Raw genomic sequence first — 15194 nt, 5'->3', positions numbered from 1 at the left:
TAGTCTCATCACGGTTAATTTCAAGAGGGTAGAGTAATTTTAAAGGTCGAATTATTTTCTTTTTGTTGCTTGTAGTGACTGTTACGCTTCTGATATTTCCATCTCTGCTTTGAGCGTAGTTTATTAATTCGACCAAGTCTCCAACATCCTCTGGGTAAATTATCGTGAATAAGGACAATATCTCCAATACTGGGGAATTGTGAAGACCGGCAACGTTTCTGCTTGATTTCAGATTGAGTCCTTTCTCTCAAACTAGTTAAGTAGTCTTTCTTCCAAAGAACCCAAAATGTGTTTATGAGGTTCTGTCCTTTTTTCCAAGTTTGAAGTAAATGTTCAGTGTTGGATAGCTTTATGGTCTGGATTAGTTGTCTTTCCACTCATTTCAATTCCATTTTTCCCGTGAAAATTCAGGAAATGACCGGGAGTTAAGATACAATCTGATAAACTGGCTTTACTAGAAGAGACGTACACTAAAGGTCTTGAATTCAATACCGCTTCAATTTCAGTTAAAGTAGTTTCCAACTGAGTAAATGTAAGTACTGTCGGACCAATTGTCTTTCTTAAACACCTCTTTACTAGGGATATAAGTCGCTCATAGAAACCGCCCATCCAAGGTGATAGTTCAGGAATAAAACAGAACTCACATCCCTCATTATGTATGTAAGATAAAACACTAGAGTCGTTGAAGTTTTTTCTCCAAATATCTTCAGTAAATGAAGCGGCGAGTTTGAATTGAGGAGCATTGTCTAGAAATATTTGTTTTGATTTACCTCTTCTGCTTATGAACCGTTTGAGACATAGAAGAAATTCTTCAGTTGTTAAATCGATAACTAGCTCTAGATGAATGGCTCTTGTTGTAAGACAAGTAAATATGCAGCCATAAACTTTCCTTAAATCTCCAGAGTCATTGTTGTGATAGTCTTTAACGTATAATGGGCCGAAGTAATCGAGTCCAGTGTTGCTAAATGGGATCTGCTCTGTAACCCTCTCTTTTGGAAGTGGAGGCATGGGTGGCAATTTGTATGGACCACCCTCCCAACGAATACAAGTTAAACATTTCTTGATAGTTTTGTAGACTTGAGATCTTCCACACAAAATCCAGTATTCTTTTCTTATTTCTGCCAGAGTATGTTGAACTCCAACATACTGCAGGAAATGAAGCATTATGGTAGTGTTGTATTACTAGAGTTGAGAAGTATTCATTTTTTGGTAGAAGTTTAGGGTGTTTCTGGAGTATTGAAAGTTCAGCATATGAAAGCCTTCCAGAACATTTAAGCAGGCCGTCATAGTCAAGAAACAGTTTCAATTGTTTTTGAAGTGGATCTCCTTTATTGGTTTCGATGTTACTTATAGTTTCGGAAAAGTGTTTCCTTTGAACATATTTTTCCCATCTTAGTTTAGCCAACTGGATTTCTTCAGCAGTCACGTTAGTTGTGGTATGAACAATGGATTGTCTTCTACACTTAGAAATAAATCTTTCGCAGAACGCTGTTACTCGTAGTAGTTTATTCAGAGTCAAAAATCGTTTGACATCAATTCCATATGGAGGTTCTAAGATCCTTTCTTCAGCTGTCTCATTAAACGCTGTTAATTCTTCTTTAACTTCATGAATTTCTTCAGTGGGATTAAAGTTCCAGTTCGGCCATTGGTTTTCAGGCAGATTAAACCACTGAGGTCCTGACCACCACATTTGACAGCTGCAAAGTTTGTTAACATTCAACCACGAGTTGCTACATCTGATGGATTATTTTCAGATGGAACATATTTAAATATAACATCTTTATTTGCCTTTATTTCAGAAACTCTTCTTTCAGTGAATTTAGGTAAAATCTTAGTTGTGTTAATCCAATGTAAGACACACTGGGAGTCGGTCCAAAGAAACTTTCTTGAAACTGGCTGTTCTAAATTCTTCTCCACAAAGTTTAAGGCACGCGAACCTATTAAAACCCCAAGTAGTTCCAGACGAGGCACAGAGATGTTTTTTTTAGTTTTAGGAGTTAAATGGCTTTTGGAAAATACAAGTTTAGATTTTGAAACTGATCCGTTTTGCACACGAACATATACTGTAGTTGCATAGCAAATGTTCGAAGCATCGATGAAACAGTGTAACTCGATTGAGGTTGGTTCTAAACCAACATATCTTGGTATTGAAACATTAGAAATGCTGACAATATCACGTTTTATTTCTTGCCACTCCTTGCATTTGTCCTCGGTTAGGGGCACGTCCCAGTCCAAATTTTCTTCCCACAAACTTTGAATAAAAAGCTTCGCTTTCAATGTTACTAGGATAAATAGAACAGAAGGGTCAAATATTGAGGATACGAGTTTCAAAACAGTCCTCTTTGTACAAATATCTTCTATACAGTTAATTGGTTTTATGCTTAAAGTGTCCTCTGTAGTATCCCACTTTACACCTAAGACATTTACATTTGATTCATCTTCTTTTGTGAGCTTACCATGAGGTATGTTCTCTTTGAGCGCCTGAGAGTTGGAGCACCATCCTTGGAGGTTCATGTTTGCTTGTGAAAACAAATCAGTTACAAAGTCGTACAAACCAAGAGCCTCTTCATCAGTTTTGGCTCCAGTTACCATATTATCAACATAGAATGAAGTTTTCAATTTCTTGGTGTCTTCTGTTAGTTCACTATTGGACAGGTGGTGCTTTATAGTAGCACTTAAGAAAGGACTAGAGATAACACCAAACGGAACTCTGGAAAATCTTAGTTCCTCAATGTTGTTTTGATTCACTGGCATTGACAAATCTTTAAACCATAAAAACCTAGTAACGTCTCTATCAGGTATGTTTAAGTTCAGTTGAAGGAAAGCTTTTTCTATATCAGCTATTATCCCTATAGGGTTGAGTTGAAAACGTATGAGCAATCCGCATAAGTCCTCTAGTATTACTGGGCCACGATAAAGGCAGTCGTTCAAACTATTAGAAGATTTCTTTGACTTGGCTGAAGCATCGTACACTATTCTTACCTTTGTTGTGGATTTTGCTTCGTTAATTATGGGATGATGTGGAATATAATGCTTAACAATGGCATTTCCATTTTCCGGAACTTGTTCAATGATTCCCGCTAATCTCTGCTCCTTGATTATGTTATCATACTTTTGAAGCAAATCTGGTTGACTTGATAACCTTTTCACAAGCGATTTCAGTCGAGCTAATGAGAGAAAATAATTATCCGGCAAGTTTGGGGGGTATTCTTTCCATGGCCAAGAAACCGAATACCTATTCTCGACTAATTGGATAGTATTATTAAACTGCTTTAGAGCAATATCATCATCAATTTCAAATGGATTATCATGTATACCTAAAGTTTCAAGACTCCAGAGGTCTTTGACGTCAAGTTGTTCTACAAGTTCAGAATCTGCAGAATGAAAGTAAGCTTTAGGAACAAACAAGTTAGATGGCTGGACCGTAGTTAAGAATGAAGTTGAGTAAGAGTCAGTTTCAATAGAGTTTATTAAGCTCTAGGGATGGACGAGATTGGATTTTTAGTTCGAGACGAGACGAGACGAGATTTTTTATTTCTCATAAAATTTCGAGACGAGATCGAGACGAGATTTCTCTTCTCATACACAACGGGAAATGCACGTTCGAAATTTTTACCTGATTTTGTAACATTGTTAGATGACTGTTTAAATACTAAAATAATGATAATAGGCAAGAATATTTACAATCTTTCATTAAATAACATCAGCATAACATTTTTGTATTAATCACGCCTAACTTATTAAAAATGCCTACGATTAGGAAACATGGTGATATCAGTTAGGATAGAGTTCAACTTATCCTAAAATAAAATAAATCATAAAATAAAAGTAATATTAATTTTTATAAAATAGTTACTTGTTTTGACTTTTTTATAGTAATAAAACATTCCTCACACTGCTTACACTTAACAAAACTTCTCAAATGTTATTAAAGTAATATTATTAAAATAATGAAAGTAATATTTACATTAAAAGAATTAAAGTAATATTTACATTAAAAGAATTAATTAAATAAGAACGCCTTCGAAAAGGAAACGCAACTACAACACGCTCCTGTATTGCGGGTATTGCATTGACTTTTTGCAGGCGTTTAAAATTTTTTTTTTTTTTTATTCTTGTCTCGATAAAAATCTCGGCCAAAAAGTAATCTCGTCTCGTGTAACGAGATTGAAAATTTCCCAAAAATTTCCCGAAATTTCGAGACTTGACCATCCCTATTAAGCTCCTTCCGCTGATGACCCAGCCTAATTTAGTGTTTAAAAGGAAAAGTCCATTGCTTACCTCAATTTTGTCGTCATTTATAAAGTCCAAGTAATAGTCATTTCCAATAAGAAGGTCAATTTCGGAGTTCAGGTGTTGATCTTGAGCCAAAGTTAAGTTCGGATATATTGATTTTATTTGATCAATAATATCTATCATCCCGCTTGAGTGGACTTGTCCAGTTATGTGAGGCACAACATTTGCTTGTAGGTTGATTGTGTCTTTATTTAAAAGCGATATACCAACACAAACAACAGGTGTCTCAAGTGTTTTACAACTTTTGTTTCCGAAAGTGAACACATTTAAAATCTGATGTTGTTCGGATTTTAATTGTAACTTAGAAGCTAATATCTTTGACATGTATGACTTTTGACTACAGTACCTGAATCGAATAAAAGTCTAGCAGTGTGAGTTAGTTTGTTAACTTCATTTGTAACATTTACAATTGCAGTTTGTAAAATTACCTGTTCGTTAACTGCAAGAAGAGACGATAACTTAGTTGATTTTAGTTGAGTTGTGGTCAAGTGTGACAAGCCTCCAATTGGTTTTGGTACTTGTAACTCTCGTCCCGTAGGAACAGTCTGGGAATTCACAGCATCTTTGGTGATACCTGGTGGAAACTGTTTAGGGCAAAGGCTCCTGTGGTGATTTTTGCTTTGCTTACAAAAAACACAAGCCTTGAAAGTTTTACAATTTTTAAGGCTATGTCCCCTTTTTAAACAAATAAAACATAACCCCTTTATTTTGTCCTTACGCTCACTTACTGTGCTGAATGCTGTGCATTAATCACTCCAATGGTCTTTCTCACAAAATATACATCGTCTTAGATTGCAGGACCTATCACACCACCAGTTAACAGGGTCTCGGCAGTTGAGGTAGGTTTATGAATGATATGCTCCACAGTCACATCCCTAGACTTAGTAGAAATTCCCAACAGCATCTCTGATTTCTCTCTAACGATTAGAATGTTTTGAATTGTATTACAAAGTCGATTTACGTTTAATTCTTCGCCTAAGTTTAGTTCTTCAACCTTCAGTAGAACATTGAGAGGTAACTTACTAGTAATAAGTGTGAGGAAGTAGTTTGAATTTGTATCCTCCCCTAAGGCTTGTAAGCATCTCATATGTTTTTCAATTATGTCGAAGGTACGACGCAAGAATTTTGTGTCATTAGACTTAACAGGAGGAATTTCTATTAGTGACTTGTAGTGTGAGTTTACAATTATCGGTTTGTTTGCAAACCTACTCTTCAGTAAAGAAATTTCTGTATCATAGTTTAATGATGTTAGTGGGAGTCCGGATATACAACGTTTAGCTTCCCCTTCAAGTAATGAATTCAAATACTGTAGTTAAATTTGTCAATCACAGTAAGAGCATCATTGCTATGAATGGAGGAGGAAAAGGAATCCCAAAACTCCTGCCATTTGAGGACGTCGCCATCAAAGGTTGGGATGACAAGTTTAGGTAGTTTGACCAAACAACGTTTAGGTTCTGAAACTACAGTTTGATCATGGGAGTTACATTGTTTGTCTGCATAATGAGGTGTGAAGGAATCTATTCTTACCTGTAGTTTTGCAACTACTTCTTCGCAATTCAGAACTAGTTCAAATGGATCTCCCACTGACGTACTTGTCCCTCCATTCGTTGAGTCATCGATTTCGATCTGATCAAGTTGTTCAAGTAAGTCTTCCAGACGCCTACGATATCCGTCTAAAGTCGTCAGTGTCCCTAGGAGGTCACGTTTGGAAGAGTCCTCCCCTTGTAGAAGTAAATTGGCCTTGGTAATGGTATTGCCCAATCTCTTGCTCAAGGTATCAATCTTCTTCAGTAGTCTTGAGGTCATTTTCCAGCTCTGCTACCAATTGTCGCGGATTTATAAGTTTTGTTCTAAATTAAGTAAGTATATAAATGTGGAAGCGTGAAATAAGTTTTATTTTTGACAATTAAAGTAGTTTAAGTTTCAGTTAACATCATCTTCTTGCTATTTGTTCAACTAGTACCACTCAATTGTTTTCTTTTAGCGAATTTCCCTATAGGGAAGTAGCTATTACCGTAGGTCTCATGGTAAGACCTAGGCCCGGGACCGATTTACTTTTTCATTTTGATGTCCCCAGAGGCCAAAAACACCATTCGTTCAAATTTTTATATATATATATATATATATATATATATGTCCATCCGCACGATAACTTGAGTAATTTTTGTCCGATTTTGATCAAATTTGGTTTGAAGGTGTAAGGCGGGATAAACTTGAACGAGTTCGCGAACCAGCATGATCGGACTATGGGAACGGGGGTTTATGGAGGGTTTTATGGGGTAAAAATAGGTTTTTCCCATTTTTGACCCAAAAAACATAAAATTTAGCAATTTCTTTCCAAACCATTTTGTAGAGCTTAAAAAAACGAATAATTTAGTATATTGAAGTGTTACTATGCGCCTAATGGTTACGGAGAAAATTACAAAAACATTTAAATTTTAAATTCCCATGTTATTCTTATGGAGAACAAGTAAACTGTTGTAGTTTGCTTGTTTATGAACATATTTTGATCAAATTTGGAAAATATTTTTATTTCTTACTAACTATTAACATTTTACAAAAAAAATAAGTTTTACCCTCCCTGATGCAGCAAACCTAAGTACCTGTTAAACTAATTCTACAGTACTAGTGAACCCGTGCGGCTCAACGCGCCGCAAAAATACATACATGAATTTAGAAAACAAATTCATACTGTCATATATTGACTCTGAGTCGAAAATAAAATACAGTAATGAATGAAGCCTTAGAAGGAAAGCAGTCCATCAATTTTCTAGCTCCATATGTCTTATATTTAGTAAATTAATAAGCTATCAAGTATTTCATAGTTATTTTAAGATTTTATAACACATTTAATAAAACATTTTAATAAAACCAATATGTAGCATATTTGAAGAACATAAAAATGCTTCTTGAAGAAACCCCTTTTAAAAATAAACACAAAAAAACCTATTTTATTGACAACAGTACTTCCTTGAATTAACTTAACTAAGTTTTTATATGTGAAATCACCTTCAGGAAGATTACCCTGGTCAGAATTTTCCGTGATGAATATGTGTACACCATCAAATATGTAGCCCTACTTAAAGCAACACATAGTTGCCCATGACTGAAAACTGGTCTGGGCAAGAACAGTACTACTCTTTTAAGTGATTGCCCTTGTGCTTTATTGATTGTCATTGCAAATGACAAAGCTTATAGAAATTGGCATCTTCCCATTTTAAATGTTAAGTTTGTTTCCGACGGGCACATTTTTATTCTCGGAATCAAAATATGTCCCCCCGCTTGTTCTAGTTAGGACTTTCAAACACACACATTCTATTAAATTGTTACCGGTAACCATTTTGGTCACTTGGAGCCTTGTTCCATTAATGAGGCTCTTTGGTGTATTGATATTCCTCATCAATAAAACCACACTACCCCCTTGTTTAAAATCAATCTGTGCCTTGGCAATCCACTGACCTCTATATTGTTTAAAAACTCTGTTGGACATTCTAGATGTGTGTTTAAATTATCTGCAAGCAAACTATCAATGCTTTCGTACACCTTGGGCTCACCTGGCAATTTATCCAAAACTTTGTTGTTGATCAAACCACAGACACTGTTTTTGGAGCTAAAATAGCTTTGTCTTTTATTTGACCATTTTGTATACTTTCAACGACGTTTGGGTGGATGAAATCAACAGGGCATCCAACTCCAAGCAATCTTGCTGGCAAAATAAGGAATCAATTAGCTTTAGCCTATTTTGACTCTTTTATTTTCTACTTATGCATGTATTGCTTCATGAAGGTTCATATAGCTCTGCTCGAAGTTTTGGCTGTTCCCTAAACCGAGACGTTCACCTTCAATTCTCATAAAAATTTCAACTATATATTGAAGTGTAACCTTACCACAACAGCAGAATACTGAAGTCTAAGAGATAGCCTGTGGGCCGCGAACTGCTAATGTGTAACAGTGTTCCAGTGTGTAGTTGCCCGATCAATCAGTGTGTAAGGCTATTGGATCAAGACCTGAAGAGTGTACAGCCAAATCTTCTAAGGTTCCACTTTTAGGATACACAACAATTAATAAAAAAACATATTTTTGTATAGAAACAAACTTGAAGTAGAGGATTTGTTTTGTTTTGATTTATAAATAAATTGTCTGGTAGACAGCTGTTTCATGTCAAATTAATGATTGTCAAAGATTTGTGATTTTGAATGTTACAGTACAGTTTTGTAAATCATGGTAACTTATTCTCAACTAAATTTTACTATTCTTCACATTAAAATAAAGTAGTATGATCCATTAGGAGTACACTTTAAGGTATCCAAAACATGATTAAACTTAATATACATTTACAGGTATAATACACACCGATTTCTTATGTAGTAGACTTTGACTATTTTCAACCAAAAACATATGTTGTTATAAATAAAAATTATCTCCCATGTTATCCTTATGGAGAAAAAACTGACTTTAAGGGCCTCTGACGCCCTTACCAACGACTTTATAAAAAATCTAATATCGTTGGGCACAACTACACGTTTTAACCTTTATTTTGAGACCTCAAACGTCAAAATCGGGCGAATAATAACAGAGGAGTTTGATTAACAAAAAACGGCTTAGCCTATTATATATATAGAAAAATCGGGCGAATAATAACAGAGGAGTTTGATTAACAAAAAACGGCTTAGCCTATTATATATATAGATTAGCCAAAATAAACAGTACTGAAACTGAATCAGCTGTTTCCATTTTAGTACTGTTTATTATGGCTAATACTGTATTTAAATAGGAAATAAATGTTAAATTTTTAAGTAGACATTTTAGTGTAAATCCAATCAGGCAAATGGAAATTCGCTTAGTCTGCAGGTTTGCTGCGGCGGGGGTATTTATATTCACAATATCTGGTATTAATTACATATGTTACAAACAGTCTTTTGGGAAATGTTATGGCTTTGCCACACCTAGGCTTCAGAGAATACGACTCCGACTGATGAGATATACATATGATATTACCTACACGCCCGGTAAACAGTTGATTTTGGCTGATGCACTGTCTCGAGACACAGAGAACTCTGAAGAAGAGGAATGGGAACTTACAGAGGAAATCCTTGCATATATACAAAATATTGACACTACTCGACCATCAGTATCGGATGAAAGGTTGAGAGAAATAAATCAAGAAACTATGAAAGATGAAACTCTAAAACATGTGTCACAGTATTGTGTGAAAGGTTGGCCAGAAAAATCTAAGATTTCAGAGGATGTATTGCCCTACTGGTATCATAGAGAAGATATAAGTGAGCAAAATGGTATACTTCTTTTTGGAAGTCGTATTATAATACCAAATTCTTTAAGAGCTAATGTACTAAGAAGTATTCATGAAGGACATCAAGGCATAACAAAATGTAGATCTTTTACTTTTGCAAAATTGACTGTGTGGTGGCCTCGTCTTTCTCAACAAATCAAAGAACTAGTAGAAAATTGCAAGATATGTGCAGAAAATCGCGCTACGAGAGCTGAGCCGCTGATACCAACTCCTTATCCGGACAGACCTTGGCAAATAGTGGGTGCCGATTTGCTGAAATGCAAAGGTCACTGGTATCTCTTATTACAACCAAGACTTTGGCAATGATCTCTCCCATGAGGGTTTAACCAAGATTGCTACCATCCTGGGCTTTTTTGGCCGCGACTTTTTAAGAGCGGGGGCCAATCCGGGCCCAGTTTGGGCAATGTTGGTCCTTTCGAGTAAGAAGCCGATGGTACAGCCGATACATACAGCCCCAGATGGTGTCTCAATGACTGACCCCTTACGGGAACTTACTCAAGGAAGGGTCACGGGTTGCTGAGGGTGCAGACGCTTTGTTGACCTGGGCGCGGGAGACGCTGTCTATCCAGATCGCTTTAGCCTTAACTTTAGGCCTTGTGGTCTGGACAACCTCTTCCTTTTTTGGAGGGCTTTCAGAAGTGGATGACCTTATGCGTTTTTTGGAAGGCAGCACCCTGTCGTCAGGCATGGACACTACCTTCACTATCATCTTCTCCATGGCCGCCTTGTTCACCAGCCAGCAGGCAAAGACGAAACCAAGGTCATCCCCTAGTTTGGCCATGCCGTTTTTTACCACTTGGTTTACAGCTTTCTGTATCCGGAAGGTGCCCAGCATAGCTTTAATCGTCTCCTCCATGTCTCGGAGCCAGGTTCCGATGCTACTCTGCATCAAGATATTCCTGACGCAGAAGCACTATTCCTGAGCTCGGACTGCAACGTTGGTGTAAGGGGTTCTTCCAACAGCCCTTAACCAGACTTGAATGCTGGCACTGGTGGAGGGGGGGGGACACATTCACTCTCTTCAGTTACTAGTGTACTAGCAACGTTACCTAAGACATTAGTGAGGACATTCGCCATCTCAATGACAGTAGTATAACCCAAAGATAGTTATTATAGTCATGACAGAAAATGTCCACAATAACGGCTTAATTAGGTAGTGTATACTCACCATAACCAAAAATTAACTTCAAACAAAATGTACTGGGAAGTGGCAACAAATTGGTGTTAACATTTTGCAGAAACTTAAGCTTTCTCAAATTCACTAATGGTTACTCTAATTAACTAATTTGAATGGTCTTTCGGATGATGAAGGAATAGTCAATGGTACTACTTTATATCAACATGTATTTATTTATAGATTGGCTCGAGAGAATGCTATTGTCAGTCAGCACCCGTACACAGACAAGTTGACGAGGATACAAACCATGTTGGTAGACATAGTGCTAGCGATCAGCAAACAAACAAACAAAGCAACATTTTCCTCCCAGAATACCAAAGAACTGGAGGAGTGGATTGTATTATATTCCAAGGATCTAACACCTGCTGAAAACTACCTACTGCCGGTAAGTACTACTGTTAATATTACTGTTTATTGTTTGGTAACTTATAGATCTATTTCGATCTATTTTTAGATATTTTTTTCAACATTTGAAACGTATATTTATTGTGACAATAAACTTATATTCTGTTCTAATGTAAGTCACCTCATTATAAGGAATTTATTATTGCCAGCAACTACATAGCGTACCTACGTAACCTCGGCTTAACAAATTGTCTGCGTTTTTATCTCGATATAACGACCCCTTCCATAGAGATAAATGGATTATAACTGGAGTCACCAATCTGTTTTTTAAAATTATGCTTCTGTTTTAACTGGTTTTTGCAGTTTTTTGTGTTGTTATGTTGGTCATATGATTGATTGGTTGGTTAGCTGTAAAATTATATCAAATCAGATGGGGTTATTTAACGAGTCCAACCATGTCGAGACAGTGTGACCAACAAACCAGCAACAAGCAGCCATCTTGATGGCATACTTTTCTTTAATGCTTACCAAAGAGTAGTGACTCCAGTCAGACCCAGACTGGCCAAGTCCACGATTGCGGGGGGCCTCTACTCCGCTTAAAAAATGTTATCTTGTTAGAAGTTATTATGTAAACTTAGTAATGTTTTATTTAAATTTACCAAAGTAGAACAACAAACTGTGTCAAACACCTGTTTACATCTTGCTTTTAGCGAGTTTCCCATATATATGGCAATAATTTCCCATATGTGTGTCCGTTAGCGTGATAACTCGAACAAAAATTATCTGATTTTGATGAAATTCGGTACAAACGTGTAAACCTCTGTTTATTCAAACGAGGTCGCAAACCAGCATAATAGGACTATTGGAACGGGGGTTTATGGGGTTTTATAGGGTAAAAATTATTTTTTCCCATTTTTGACCCTAAAAACACAAAATTTCATCATTTATCTTCAAACAATTTTGTAGAGCTTAAAAAAGAAATAATTTTGTATATTGAAGCGTTGTTGTATCGGGAGTAATGCTGAAGGTCTAAGTCCCGGAAGGTCTAATTAGACCTTCGACACACTTTGTTACTTGTTAGCTCAGGGTCTAATCTGAGAGTATGTCGAAGGTCTAAGTCCCGGAAGGTCTAAGAGTACAGTCAATGCAAAAAACTCATCCACTGATACTGTTTTAGACCTTGCGGGATTAGACCTTGGGCGCACAATGTAAATTTTGTAAATAAATATTTATAAAATGAGAGTTTCTGAAAGTCTAAGATTCGAGTCCCGGAAGGTCTAAAATTCGAGTCCTGGAAGGTCTAAGATTCAAGTCCCGGAAGGTCTAAGATTTTTGAGTCCCGGAAGGTCTAAGATGCGGGCGGGCATTGCGTCGCCAGAGATGAAGGCTGTTATATATTCAAAGAATCTATCTTTTACTTTAATATTAATCATATGACTGGAATAATTTACATATTGTAAATAATTCAATGTTTACCTTTTATTATTAAGAAATAAACATGTATCAAGAGTTGTGTTCATATAAATTTGTATTATTTTGTATTTAATAATTTGGCGACGAGGAAGAAAATGACTGAAATACAAGACCTTATACCTACTTTGAACAATTTTATGACATTTATGACACAACATTCAATTCAACAGACAGAACAGCCTAGATCAAAACATAGTACCAAGGAACTACTAAAGAGCAATGCCTTGATGTTTGATGCTTATGATGAAAGTAATAAAACGTTTGAAAGCTACACTCAGCGTTTAGATATATTTTTTTAAATAAAAGGATTGACAGACAATGATTCAGAGACAGAACAATTGAAAGGTTTATTTTAAATCAATTGCTTAGGGGCTAAGCACTACAATCTGATCTGTAGTCTAACATCTCCAGACAAACCAGACTCAAAAACATATCAAGAGTTAACTGATATTACTAAATGAGCACCTAAGCCCAAAGAAGAAAATACTTACAGAACAGCACAAATTCTTATCACGTTTACAAGATGGAAATGAATCAATCACAAATTATGTTACAGACTTCAAACAACTGGCTTGTTCAGCAGATTTCAAATCTGGGTGTAATGAAGGAAAATGTACAAAATCAGTTATAAATCTTATGCTCAGGGCTCAATTCATCAGAGGTTTATATGACTCAGACATAAGAGAAAAACTCTTACAACTGGGTGAAATATCATTTGAAAAAGCCTTAGAAATCGCCCTGGCTATAGAGGCATCAAAACTTGACAACCAGATTTTAAATACTAATAATAATCAAAATGACATTCACAAAATCTGTAAAACAACAAAGAACAAAATTGGACCTAAAAATAGGGATGGTCAAGTCTTGGAATTTCGGGAAATTTTAAGTCTCGTTACACGAGACGAGATTTCTTTTTGGCCGAAATTTTCATCGAGACGAGAATAAAAAAAAAAAAAAATTAAAAACGCCTGCAGAAAGTCAATGCAATACCCGCAATACAGGAGCGTGTTGTAGTTGCGTTTCCTTTACGAAGGCGTTCTTATTTAATTAATTCTTTAAATGTAAATATTACTTAAATAACATTTAAGAAGTTTTGTTAAGTGTAAGCAGTGTGAGGAATGTTTTATTACTATAAAAAGTCCAAACAAGTAACTATTTTATAAAAATTAATATTGCTTTTATTTTATGATTTATTTTATTTTAGGATAAGTTGAACTCTATCCTAACTGATATTACTATGTTTCCTAATCGTAGGCATTTTTAATAAGTTAGGCGTGATTAATAAAAAGATTTTATGCTGATGTTTTTTAATAAAAGATTGTAAATATTCTTGCCTATTATCATTATTTTTGTATTTAAACAGTCATCTAACAATGTTACAAAATCAGGTAAAAATTTTGAACGTGCATTTCCCGTTGTGTATGAGAAGGGAAATCCCGTCTCGAAATTTTATGAGAAATAAAAAATGTCGTCTCGTCTCGAACTAAAAATCCAATCTCGTCCATCCCTACCTAAAAACAAAAATTTATCAACCATAAACTATTTCAACAATGACTCAAGCAAAAAGAAAGACAACAAAAACAAAAGGCTACAAAGACTGGGATTTTCAGACGTCTGTTTGCACTGTGGAAGGAATAACCATGAAACACAAAATTGCCGATTGATAGATGAGCTAAATTGCAGGTATTGTCATAAAGATGGACACATAGAAAAGGTTTGTATCGCGAAACGAATACTGGAATTACAGTATTCAAAGAAAAATGTAAAAAGAATTGATGAAATTGATTCTGAAAATGAATACAACGTTCAATCTATACTATTATAAAAAAGAGGTGGTTGCTGTATGTGTGTATGTGTGTATGGGAAAAGTAAACTCGAAAAATACTGGTCGGATTGGGCTGAAATTTGGCATGATGATAGCTCACATTCCCGATTAACATATAGGCATATTCTTATTTCAAAAATCCTTTCGGGCTCCGCCCCAGTGGCTCTGGAGTTTCCCATGTTAACCTTATGAGAAATGGAATTATTGAATCTTAACAGCTGTTTCAATTAAACAAGTTGGTTCTGTTCTATGATGTTCAATAGCATTAAAGTTACAAGGATTACCAACAGGGTGCAGCACTATTATTTCTTTTACATTTATGACAACAGCTAATTTGCAACCAAAAGGTGAGTGAGCGTAGCGAACAAACTTCAACCTGGAGGCGAGTTAGCGTAGCGAACGAGCTAACCTGAAGGCAAGTGAGCGCAGCGAACGAGCTCCAACCTAAAGGTGAGTGAGCGTAGCGAACGAGCTCCAACCTAAAGGTGAGTGAGCGTAGCGAACGAGCTCCAACCTAAAGGTGAGTGAGCGTAGCGAACAAACTTCAACCAGGACGTGATTGAGCCATGCGAACGAGATAATCTTGAAAATTAAGAAGTTAAACGGGGCAAAGCCCGCGGGTTACAGCTAGTGGATCATAAATGTATTGAAGAATGACGAAGGAGATGACAGAATGATGATGAACGTATCTCTAAACGGTAAACGGCAACGTTCTACTGTTACTGGAAAAACATTGATACAGATATTGAGAGTATGGTGGCAAGTTG

At 36.0% G+C, this 15194-nt stretch overlaps 1 protein-coding gene across 1 annotated transcript in view; it reads left to right on the top strand.

The window, feature by feature from the left end:
• Positions 1–15194, top strand: part of LOC128986650 (corrinoid adenosyltransferase MMAB-like) — an 89810-nt gene that overhangs the window by 37345 nt on the left and 37271 nt on the right. Inside the window, exon 3 of the mRNA XM_054407122.1 lies at positions 10965–11169. Coding sequence (XP_054263097.1) covers positions 10965–11169 — 205 coding nt within the window. The remainder of the gene's footprint in view (positions 1–10964; positions 11170–15194) is intronic.

Source organism: Macrosteles quadrilineatus, unplaced genomic scaffold, assembly GCF_028750875.1.
Source record: "Macrosteles quadrilineatus isolate MER2022 unplaced genomic scaffold, UCM_ALF_1.0 Scaffold_2__2_contigs__length_208266976, whole genome shotgun sequence".
Taxonomy (NCBI): Eukaryota; Metazoa; Arthropoda; class Insecta; order Hemiptera; family Cicadellidae; genus Macrosteles; species Macrosteles quadrilineatus.
This window is presented reverse-complemented; position numbering and strand designations above follow the sequence as displayed.